The sequence below is a fragment of the Pelophylax lessonae genome, assembly GCF_965119305.1.
Source record: "Pelophylax lessonae genome assembly, chromosome: 12".
Taxonomy (NCBI): Eukaryota; Metazoa; Chordata; class Amphibia; order Anura; family Ranidae; genus Pelophylax; species Pelophylax lessonae.
The window spans coordinates 185164975-185177834 of NC_138779.1; the positions used below are offsets into that span (position 1 = coordinate 185164975).

At 41.4% G+C, this 12860-nt stretch overlaps 1 protein-coding gene across 2 annotated transcripts in view; it reads right to left on the minus strand.

Annotated features, from left to right (window-relative positions):
* Window positions 1–7700: 7700 nt before the first annotated feature.
* APOC1 (apolipoprotein C1) overlaps window positions 7701–12860 on the minus strand; it is a 51292-nt gene continuing 46132 nt past the window's right edge. For both annotated transcript variants that reach the window (XM_082273897.1, XM_082273898.1), the window contains one exon: window positions 7701–7895. In XM_082273897.1, the coding sequence (XP_082130023.1) occupies window positions 7841–7895 (55 nt within the window). In that variant the 3' untranslated portion in view covers window positions 7701–7840. The remainder of the gene's footprint in view (window positions 7896–12860) is intronic.

The following is a 12860-nucleotide window of genomic DNA, read 5'->3' on the forward strand; positions in this document are numbered from 1 at the left end:
AAGGTTTTTAAAGTTCGCCTCCCATTAAAGTCAATGGGGCCCGCCACGAACCCGCGGTTCACGGACTTTTGAGAAAATTTGCGGCTGGCGTTCGCGAACCACCCTGGCCGATGTTCGTCCATCACTAGTGATGATGGTAATCTGCGATTTTTTGCGGGACTGCGACATTGCGGTGGACAGATCGGACCCCCTAACTGACACTTTTGGGGGGACCAGTGACATTACTACAGTAATCAGTGCTAAAAATATGCACTGCTACTGTAATAATGACACTGGCAGGGAAGGGGTTAACAGTATAGGTGATCAAGGGGTTAAATGTGACCCTAGGGGAGTGATTCTAACTGTGGGGGGGGGTGTGGCTTCTGAGATGACCATAGAGACGTGATCCTATATAGAAGGATTACATGAGCTCTGTGATCATTTCAGGGAGAAGGACGGTCGTTTTTTTTTTTTACAACAGCCAACCTTCCCTCTCTCTCTGCGGGGAGCGATCGCAGGTGTCAGGGGGAAATCAGAGCTGCCTGACACATGCATCAGCTTCCCCGCTTCCGAGTGGGGGCGGGAGCGCGCCGCTGCCAGTGCACGCTCGCTCCCTAGCTTCCCGCGTGCGACCGACATAGACCTACGTCGGTTTGCGCAGAAGAGCCACCCTGCCGCAATAAATAGGCGGCGGGTGGTCGGGAAGTGGTTAAAGAGCCTCCCCTAACTTCAACGTTAAGATCCAAAAAATGAATCTTAGTTAGCCCCACTAAGATTAATTTTTTGGATCTCAACATCAAAGTTAGGGAAGGCTCCTTAATCACTTCCATCTTACAAGTAAAGATTGTAACAGTTATATAGGGCAGGAGAGTTGTCATCATCCCATGTGGTTGAGATCAGTCCCCAAAAGCCAGTTTTTGCCCCAGGCATAGTTGTACCATCAAGGACGATTATCTGGAACAAGCTAAGACCCTAAGATCTAGGTGTGTAGATAAGGGGTATAGAGGTGAGGAGTTGCTCCTAATATATTGCATGCACCTAATAGAGGTTCTTATTTTCAGAAGCGAAAAGGGAATTTTCCATGTCGCAAATGCGCTATTTTTTGTTTAAATAAAATAAAGGACAGGAAGATTTGTCAATATAAATCATCAGTCATCATCAGACGTATGACATCAACACTTTCATCACGTGCACACCCCAAAATGTTGTATACATACCTATTTGTCCATGTGGCCTACAATATGTGGGCTGCACAATTAGAGCTATGAACATTAGGATCAGTGAGCATATAGCCAACATTAAAATGGGCTTCCCAAAACATAGTGTTTCTAAACACTATTTGGAAAGCAATGATAAAAATCCAGCGGGTACCACCTTCATTTACATGGATAGATTCACACCGCATTAGAGGGACAACTTCATGAGGCGTGAGATCTCGAGAATGGAGACCTGCTGGATTTATGACCTAAAAACCTTTGCCCCATTCGGGTTGAATGTGGATTGGGATGTGAACTGTTTTATCAATAACAGTTAATGATCTAGTTCCTTTTTTTTTTTTCAGTTACGGCATATCTCTCTTTTAGGTTCATTGATTATTTTTTCTATTGAGTAATTGTTAATTGAAAAAATTATTATTTTTCTAATTATGACTGTTTAATACACACTGCTCAACAAAAATTAAAGTAACACTTTAAAAACACATCAGATCTCAATGGGGCAAAATAGCTTGCTGGATATCTATATTGATATGGATTGGGTAATGTGTAAAGGATGTCACATCATTTGATGGAAATGAGAATTATCAACCTATAGAGGGCTGAATTCAAAGACACCCTGAAAATTAAAGTGAAAAAAGTATGCAGCAGGCTAGTCCATTTTGATGAAATTTCATTGCAGCAACTCAAAATGGTACTCAGTATTTTGTATAGACCCCATGTGCTTGTATGCATGCCTGACAACATCGAGGCATGCTCCTTATGAGACAACAGATGGTGTCCTGGGGTATTTCCTCCCAGATCTGGACCACTTAACATCACTTAGCTTCTGAACAGACTAAGGTGGAAACTGGCGGCATTGGATAGACGAAACATAATATCCCAGAGGTGTTCTATTGGATTTAGGTCAGGTGAGCACGGGGGCCATTCAATGGTATCAATTCCTTCATTCTCCAGGAACTGGCTGCATACTCTCGCCACATAAGGCTGTTCACCAGGAGGAACCCAAGACCCACTGCACCAGCGTAGGGCCTGACAATGGGTCCAAGCATTTCATCCGGATACCTAATGGCTGTCAGGGTGCCATTGTCTAGCCTGTCAAGGTCTGTGCGTTCTTCCATTGATATGCCTCCCCAGACCATTACTGACCCACCACCAAACTGATCTTGCTGAACGATGTTACAGGCAGCATAAGGTTCTCCATGACTTCTCTAGACCCTTTCACGTCTGTCACATGTGCTCAGGGTGAACCTGTTCTTTTTTGTGAAAAGCACCGGGGCCCAATGGTGGACCTGCCAATTCTGGTGTCCAGTGGCAAAGGTCAATCGAGCTCCAAGAGGCCGACAGTGAACACAGGGCCAAAGAAACAGATACCAGTCCGGCTGATGGGTTAAGGACCTTTTACGACCCTGTTCAGCTCTCCTAGAGTAACTACCTGTCTCCTGGAATCTCCTCCATGCTCTTGAAACTGTGCTGGGAGACACAGCAAACCTTCTGACTATGTCTCATATTGATGTGCCAACCTGGAGGAGTTGGACTGCCTGTGTAACCTCTATAGGGTCCAGGTATTGCCTCATGCTACTACTAGTGACACTGACCCTAACCAAATGCAAAACTAGTGAAAAATAGTCAGAAAAGATGATTAGGGAAAATAATGTCAATGGCCTCCACCTGTAAAATTATTCATGTTTTGGAGGTTACATAGTTACATAGTTAGTGAGGCTGAAAAAAGACACAAGTCCATCCAGTTCAACCTATGATGTGTGTGTGTGTTTGCTTTTAACCGTACATTGTATACCCCTGTATGTTGAGGTCTTTAAGGTGTCCATCCAATAGTTTTTTGAAACTATCAATGCTCCCCGCTGATACGACTGCTTGTGGAAGAGAATTCCACATCCTTACCGCTCTTACAGTGAAGAACCCCTTACGCACTTTAAGGTTAAACCGCCTTTCCTCAAGTTTTAGTGAGTGGCCACATGTCTTATTGTATCTCCTTTCTCTGAATAGTTTGTTCCTTATGCTAGGGTCGCCAGTACAGTATTTGTACATTGATATCATATCCCCCCTCAATCGTCTCTTCTCCAGAGAGAATAGGTTCAGTGCTTGTAGTCTTTCCTCATAGCTGATGTCCTCCATTCCCCTAATTATTTTTGTTGCCCTTCTCTGGACTTTCTCCAGTTCCAGCACATCCTTCCTGAGGACCGGTGCCCAGAACTGGACAGCATACTCCAGATGTGGCCGGACCAGAGTCTTGTAGAGTGGAAGAATAATCTCTTTATTTCTGGAGTGAATCCCCTTTTTTATACAACCCAATATTCTGTTGCCTTTGCTTGCGGCGGCTTGGCATTGCATGCCACTGCCAAGCCTGTTGTCTACCAGTACCCCCAGGTCCCTTTCCATCCTAGACTCACCCAGAGGTTCCCCCCCTAGTGAGTAGCTTGCTTTCTGGTTTCTGGCCCCCAAGTGCATTACTTTACATTTTTCTACATTAAATCTCATCTGCCATGTAGTTGCCCACCCCATTATTTTGTCCAGGTCTGCTTGCAAGATTTCCACATCCTGCATAGAAGATATTGGCATGCCTAATTTAGTATCATCTGCAAATACTGAGATTGTACTAGATATCCCCTCCTCTAGATCATTTATGAATAAATTAAACAGGACAGAACCCTGGGGGACCCCACTTTCCACACCCACCCAATCCGAGTACTCCCCATTAATCACCACCCTCTGTACTCTCCCCTGGAGCCAGTTCTCTATCCAGGTACTCACCTTATGGTCCATACCTACCTTCCTTAGTTTGTACAGTAAGCGTTTGTGGGGAACGGTGTCAAAGGCCTTTGCAAAGTCCAGATACACCACATCCACAGGCTTACCTTTATCTAAGTGGCAGCTCACTTCATCGTAGAAGGTTAATAGATTGGTTTGGCATGAACGATTTTTCATGAATCCATGCTGATTACTACTTATAATACCGTTTTCATTACTAAAGTCTTGTATGTGGTCCCTTATCATCCCCTCCAAAATTTTGCAGACTACTGATGTTAGGCTGACCGGCCTATAGTTACCCGGGATATATCTCGGCCCCTTTTTAAATATTGGTACCACGTTGGCTTTTTTCCAAACAGCTGGCACCATACCCGTCTGTAAACTATCCTTAAAGATCAAGAATAATGGTCTGGCAATCACCTGGCTGAGCTCATTAAGAACCCTTGGGTGCAAGCCATCCGGTCCCGGGGATTTATTTATGTTAAGTTTCTCTAGTTTAGCTCTAAGTCTATCCTCTGTTAGCCATGGCGGCACTTCCTGAGGTGTATTATTTAGTTCGGCCTTACAGCTTACAGTTGTCTCATTGTTGCCCATCTAGTGCACCTGTTGTTACTTTCATTAACACCAAAGCAGCTGGAACTGATTAACAACCCCCTCTGCTACTTAACTGACCAGTGCTGGGAGACACAGAAAACCTTCGGACAATGGCTCATATTGATGTGCCAGCCTAGAGGAGTTGGACTGCGTGTGCAACCTCTATAGGGTCCAGGTATTGCCTCATGCTACTAGTAGTGACACTGAGCCTAGTTAAATGCAAAACTAGTGAAAAAGGGTCAGAAAAGATGAGTAGGGAAAAAAATGCCAATGGCTTCCACCTTTCCTGTTTTGGAGGTTGGTTAGTTGTTGCCCATCTAGTGCAGTGTTTCTCAACTCCGGTCCTCAGGGCACACTAACAGGCCAGGTTTGCAAGAAAACTGAAATACATCACAGGTGATATAATTTGCTGCTCCATGATTGCAGTATTCTAGTCTGCATCTCCCCAAGGTAATACCTAAAATCTGGCCTGTTAGTGTGCCCTGAGGACCGGAGTTGAGAAACACTGATCTAGTGCACCTGTTCAATTCATTAACACCAAAGCAGCTGAAACTGATTAACAACCCCCTCTGCTAATTAACTGACCAGATCAATATCCCAGGATTTTAATTGACTTGATGCTATACTCTGGTTAAAAAGTATTCCTTTAATTTTTTGGAGTAGTGTATTTTTAATTATATGTTGTTATCAATTATGTCCATTAGGTGGAGGCATCTTCACTTGCTGGATGTCCTGTTTTTAAGTATATTAAGTCATCCTCCGGTTACAATTAAATGCTTTCTCTTTTATATATCTGGCCGGTGGAAGGCATAGATGAAAGCTCCGTGCATTTCAGATCGTCAATTTCAGATTAACAAAAGTACCAGTTTTTGCTTAAATATGGGTGCTTATGTCAGTAGGCTACGTTTTTGACGATGTCCTATTTGATGAAAAGCATTGGGCGGATCCCTTAGACACAAGCATGCTATGAGCTGTGGCATTCCCTTTTTTTAAAACATTGATGCTCGTTTTTGAACTACTTGTGTGAGTACATTTTTAAAAAATCTTTTTAACATTCCTTATGGACTTCACTATGTCCTGCTATTTTTTTGTATTGATGGCAACGTCCCTATGAGTGTGAGCATAGTGATCCCGAATATCGGATTTCTTTGGTTGGAATTCTATTTGAAAAGTGATTGATGCAAGTTTCCCCTTCGGTGTTGTCACGGCTTGAAACCATCCACCTGACTTTTGAGGCTAGTGTTGTTACACAGACCTTGATTACATGCCTGTTTTATCCTTTCCTCTGGTAAGGAGATTGCCTTTTACACAGCGGTCTGGTGTGGTGTGCTGCAATGTCACACTGAAGTTGGCCCTGGGGTCTCTTCTCTTCCTTTCACTAACATTTATGGACTGCCTTTTATTTATGGACTTTTCAGAGAAAATGTTTTACCTTACCCGGTAGAGGGAGTTGGCAGTAATTTGGAGAGGGAAAAAGCAGCAAAAAACGGGGGACCCTATCAGGAAGGTGTAGAAGGAGGAGGAGGCACAAACCAAGAAAAAGCAAGAAGTATAAAGGTTTTGAACACAGTGGGTCTGCATGCACAGAGTCCAGCCATTCAGCAGGGACCTCCAACACCAATAAATAAGGACTGGACAGCTTTTCTTACAACAAGGAAGACAGGAGGAATTAAAAGTTATTAATTTATCCAGCCTGGAGTTATCAAAGGCCCAATTGTCCTTGCTTGGTAAGGGTTTGTTTGTCTGCCCTTCCTATGGAGGGAGTATTTTTGATGAAATAAAGGGTATTTATTTGCACGCAAACTTACACATAATGGTAAGACAGGTGGGCCCCCTTTAGGATTCTTGGGTGATTAGACAGACTTGACCAGATTGGTATCAGACACACCGTGACCTAATTAATTTATGGTAGGAGGGCCATTTGGACTTTGAATAAGAATTAAATGAGGACTTAAGCTGGATACACACTATCCAACTTTTGTGGTTTGATTTCCTTCAGATTTACCTTTTTTATGTAGTGCAAGGGCCTGCCAGATTGCATACAAATTGAAAGGGTTTAGGTTTGACCTCATATTATATGGTTTTGGTAAGTCTAAAGGAAAAAGTCTTCAGAAAATGTTATAGTGTGTATGGCCCATTAGTCAACTCCATGTTTGATTTGGCCCTAGAGGCCAGTGGAGAATGGTAGGATGGACCTGAACCAGCTATGGAGATTGTACCTTTGAGAGATGTACAGAAGATCCAAAACCTTTCCCCCTCTTGTCAACGGCACCGGCTGTTTACTGTTTTGTTAAAGCGGCTGCTAAGAAGATTAGACACATGAGAAAAGATTATCTAGTTTGGACAACCTCAGGAATTAAGACTAAATTGCAACTTGGTTATTAAACCGGTGACAAGGGAGGAAATATAGTGGTGGTGGATAAGGAGAACTATATTGTGATGTGCAAACAGATTTAGAGTAATTCGTATAGGTGTGTACCCATACCACCAATTAACATAGAAAGGGAACATAGAACGCTCCATGGCATAATTAATGGGGCATATAATGATAGCCTCATAGATAAGGAAATGGTAGAGAATTTGAAAGTTGATTTCCTGAGAGTTCCCATATTCTACTCATTGCCTAAGGTGCATAAGTCCACTGTAGACCCGCCAGGATGACCTATTATCTCGGGCTATGGTTCGCTTATGGAATTAGTTAGTGAATATATTGACAACATTTTACAACCATTTCTAGTGAACCAATTTTCATATGTACAGAACACATTACATTTAGTAATCATGTTGCATGATTTGACTAAACCAAAATGGCTAATTGACCCCAATTTGGACATTTTAACTTAGGGGTGTACGCACTTTTGTTGCCAGAGGTTTAGACATTAATGGCTATGTGTTGAGTTATTTTGAGGGGACAGCAAATTTACACTGTTATACAAGCTGTACACTCACTACTTTACACTGTAGCAAAGTGTCATTTCTTCAGTGTTGTCACATAAAAAGATATAATAAAATATCTACAAAAATGTGAGGGGTGTACTCACTTTTGTGAGATACTGCATATTGTATATACTGTACATATATATATATATTTTTTTTTTTTTTTTTTGGATTGTGAAAAATGGCAATACAAATTACACAGACGACTTTGGGAACATTGTTTATTAGTGTTTGTATGAATCATAGAATTCTAGCTCTGCTCTGAAAGAGGAGCTTGCTACAATATTTGGGGAAATACTTCATGGATTCTTTGTTCTCTCAAGGCAAGCATCAAACATTCATTTGCTTTATTTCTTGGAGAATTTATCTTTTATTTTCTTGCCCAAGTCAGTAAAAAAGTTCCTGTTGAGACAGAAAAGAAGGAAATTATTAATTATAAAAAAAAAAAAATCCCTATTGATCTTCTGGTATTACCCTTTCCACATTTGCATTACCATTTGGGATAAACATACACAGTACATAAAAAAAGATTGCCCGCACTATGATAAACAATTATAAAATACCCAAATTTATTTTGCTTTTTTTTCTTATTTGCAACGTTAGTCTGTGTATAACATTTTAAATTATTCTTCTTGTTTGCATTCCAAAGTCAACTTTAACCAGACATTCCCTGTACTCGGCTTTAAATTTGCCCAAAGGGATTCTCCAAGATCACCAACCATACCCAGAGATTTTTAGCTTCCCTCCAAACCAGAATTGTAGCATCCCTACTTGCATTAAGAACACCTTTTGCCTGCCTAAGCCAACAGCATTGCATTTTGGAGTTTCTGAGAAGATGGAGCAATTGGGAAAGTCTTTACAAGTGTAAGCCCAGGTTCAGGGAATTTCCTGGGTACATGCAAGAAATTTTGGACAAATTTAAAGATGCATCAAAACCTTAGAGCAGCCATTCCTAACCAGGGTTCCTCCAAAGATTGCTTTGCGTTTCTTGAGCAATAAGCAATTGAGTTTCCGCTGACACCAATAATCTCTTCGCTATCTGTAAAGGTGGGATTCATCCCAATGACCACAAATTTAAATAGCATGACCATCGCACTAATGTTCTGTCAGCTGTAGATAAAATATATATACGGGGAGGAGGTCCCTATGACCTAAACCTTTTTTCAAGGCAGGAGGGGTGTTGGGCGCTTGTGCCAAGGGGAAAGGACCCCAGTGCAGCAACAGATGATAAGTTGAGACGATCAGGGACTGCTGGAGACTAAGCTCTACAGGTGCTGATGTGATTCAGGGCAGCTCTGGCAGGCAAAAGACGGAAATCCCGCTGGAAAACAAGGAAGAAAAACAGGCGCCGCTGAGTGTAGCATAAAAGTTTAATACATGAAATGATATAGCAACTCACATGGGAATTAGCTTGTGTCCATATTCCTAACTCACTTCCTGTATTGGTATGTCCGCATGCCGACTGACCCGCAGCTGGGAGATGACGATGCAGGAAGGACTGTGAGAGAGCTGGATCGGGTAGAGGCTGCAGTGAACCGCAAGCCTACTAGAAGTGACGTAATGCGTTTCGGAGCATGCGTACTGGGCTCCTTCCTCAGACGTCACCCTTTTTTCAAGGGTTTGTTTGCATTGAAAAGGTTGACAAAGGCTTAGTCTCTGTTCACATATTGGCGTCTCAGATCATGTGCAGATTTGCTGCAACTCTGTCCGCGATCCCGAATCATTGCAAATCATGGGACACCCCTGCCTGCTGCCTTCCGCAGCTCACCTGGGTCTCCCGTCCAACCGGGAGACCCGGGCATCCTACCTGCATGGCCGCCAAAGAGAAGACCCAATTTAAGCTGCATTCGGCTCTGATGGGGTCTCCATGTAAAAAACCCGTAAATTATTTCATGACATCATTTCCCGGTACCCGGCGGCAAATTAAAAAAAAATGCGAGCATTCTAAACAACCAAACTTGGCATTTTGAATGCTTTTAGATGCAGAGTAGGGGTTTGGGGTCTTTTAGACCCCCAGATCCCTCCACCAGAGTACCTGTGAAAAAAAAAAAAAATTTAAATGTCTGAAAATATCGGCCAAAATCGGCCGATACCAATATCCGATGACCAAAATATTGGTATAGGTATCGGCAATAAAAAAACGATATCAGTCGATCACTACTATAGAGTATCACTTACGTGACAACTCTAAGCCTGCTGGGGCTGCTACCATCACATCCGAGATGGTGGCACCCAGTAGTAGTCTCAGAGCTTTCGAATCTCCACACAAAGGAAGCTTTTACGGGTAAAGAACATGCATAAAACACAATAAATGCATTTTAATCTTATGGGAATATTTTTGATTAAATAAACAATTTGACAACTGGTTTTCTTTAACATCCACCGCCTAATGTTCATTTGTTATCAGGCCACTGGGTTAAATTATGACAAAATTACATTTTTCTTTGTTACTGAAATAAGAATTATCTAAGCAGGTATCGGGAGGGATCTTACATGTCAATAATATGTGCAAAGAAGACACTGCAAGGAAAACATCTCCAACAACAAATGCAAGTGGGCAAAAGGTGGTAAAAGTGGTGCACTGTCACTCACACGCTTTGGGAGTCAATGGGCAATGGGCACTCCTTCATGCTGATAGAATGGGGCCTAAATTTTGTATTTTTTATTTAAATAACCCAAAAGCATTATAATTGGCCATAAAATGGACAGAAATGTGAAAAAATGCAGTACCTAGGTTTTTAATGTATAACGTATTTTGTATCATTGATACTATTGCAAATATATTTCACTAAATGTATTTTCTCCTAGTTATCCTGAATACAGGGATCCCAAATATCCCCCAGCTTTATTACAAACACCACACTGCTCTACATCCCATAAACAAGCATGTACATTTTTGCATTTTCACAGTTTTGTGTTTTGAGGTTCAATGGCTGTAATTCACTGATGAAAAAAAATTAAAAAAATCTTATAAAATGAATTAGTATTTATTATTATCATGAAGTGTTGCTGGAGTTCATCCTAAAATAAAAAAAATAAATCTATTGACCATTAAAAATAATGAAACAAAAGAGCTAATTTTGCTGTAATATTCACCTTCAAACTAGAGCTGTTCCCTCCTGAGTGGAGTAGAAGCAGCACAGTGATGAGTTTATCTCTCTGTCACATTGTGAATTGATTGGCTCCATGTGCTGCTTCTTTTTATCACACTCCAGCCCTGCTATACAGGGAGTGCAGGAGGCAGAAACTGTCAATTTTTTATATTTATATTGCTCGCTTAAAAAAATACAGTTAATATTTATGTATACTGTATATTACGATCACAAAGCTGCATTATTATTGTGCATTTTTTATATGCCTCAAGTTCAGTTTGAAGCAATGTCTGTCCCAATTAAAACAGTCTATCCTATATAACCCAATGCATTAGCCTATTTAAAAATATTTTTGGTAATTATTAAATGTATTTTTCTACCATTTTTTAACAGAGGAGATCTGTGTACCTGACAATCTATCCTGTTCTTTGTGATTGCCATAATTATTTTTCCTTGTTGTTTGCATGGTCAGTAACCACTCCGAGTGGTTACCAAACAGAGGAACTTCACTCCCCCCTCTTACAATTTTTTTTTACCCTCTTATCTATACTGCTGGGTTGAGGTCCACAAAAAAACATATTCAACAAAGCTGCCACTCTCTTCTCATGTGACATCATCAGGAGGCATAGGCGTGCGCATGGAGTGTGCCAGGGCACACCCTAATCACCCCTTGTGGTGCAGATCCCCCCTGTTTAGACCCCTGATATTTCACCAAAGCTCCCTAACTGGGCTAATAAAAATATTGTAAAACATATATAAAAAATAAAAATATAAAAAAGAATAAAAAAAAAACAATAAAACTACTGACACCGATCTCTGCCCTACCGACACCATCAGTATACACACACAGATATGTGTTTGAGCTTTGGGGTGCACACCCTAATGCAATAGACTGTGCACACCTATGTCAGGAGGCCAGCTTTCCCTTCTAGGTTCTTTAACCTCCCTGGCAGTCTGATTACGTCAGAATTTTTGTGCTGAAAGCGGTACATTGTTTTGCATAGAAATCTGTTGTTTTATATTTTAGGACTGTAATTCTTAGGAATAACTCACTTAAATCTGTCCAAACAAGAGTCTAGTAGACATCCCGGGTAAGATAAAGTTTGAAACACTAAATCATACATTATAATATAATAATAATAATCTCTTCTACAAGCAGTCGTATCAGCAGGAAGCATTGATAGTTTCAAAAAACTATTAGATGGGCACCTTAGAGACCACAACATACAGGGGTATACAATGTACGATTAACAGCAAACACACACACACATCATAGGTTGAACTGGATGGACTGATGTCTTTTTTCAACCTCACTAACTATGTAACTATGTAATACATTTCATCAAATTCTTCATTGCTTTCGAAGTGGAGATATTTCATTATGGAGGGTTTAATTTATTCATAAATGATCTAGAGGAGGGGATATCTAGTACAATCTCAGTATTTGCGGACGATACTAAACTAAGCTTGCCAATATCTTCTATGCAGGATGTGGAAACCTTACAAGCGGACCTGAACAAAATAATGGGGTGGGCAACTACATGGCAGATGAGGTTTAATGTTGAGAAATGTAAAGTAATGCACTTGGGCGTCAGAAACATGAAAGCAAGCTACTCACTAGGGGGTAAACCTCTGGGTGAATCTAAGATGGAAAAGGACTTGGGGGTTCTGGTCGACAACAGGCTTGGCAGTGGCAAGCAATGCCAAGCCGCTGCAAGCAAAGCCAACAGAATACTGGGATGTATAAAAAAGGGGATTCACTCCAGAAATAAAGAGAATATTCTCCCTCTCTACAAGACTCTGGTCCGGCCACATCTGGAGTATGCTGTCCAGTTCTGGGCACCGGTCCTCAGGAAGGATGTGCTGGAACTGGAGAGAGTCCAGAGAAGGGCAACAAAAATAATTAGGGGAATGGAGGACATCGGCTATGAGGAAAGACTACAAGCACTGAACCTATTCTCTCTGGAGAAGAGACGATTGAGGGGGATATGATATCAATGTACAAATACTGTACTGGCGACCCTAGCATTAGGAACAAACTTTTTAGAGAAAGGGAATACAATAAGACACGTGGCCACTCACTAAAACTAGAGGAAAACCTTAAAATACGTAAGGGGTTCTTCACTGTCAGAGCAGTAAGGATGTGGAATTCTCTTCCACAAGCAGTGGTATCAGCAGGGAGCATCAAAAGTTTCAAAAAACTATTAGATGGGCACCTTAAAGACCACAACATAAGGGGTATACAATGTACGGTTAACAGCAAACACACACACAC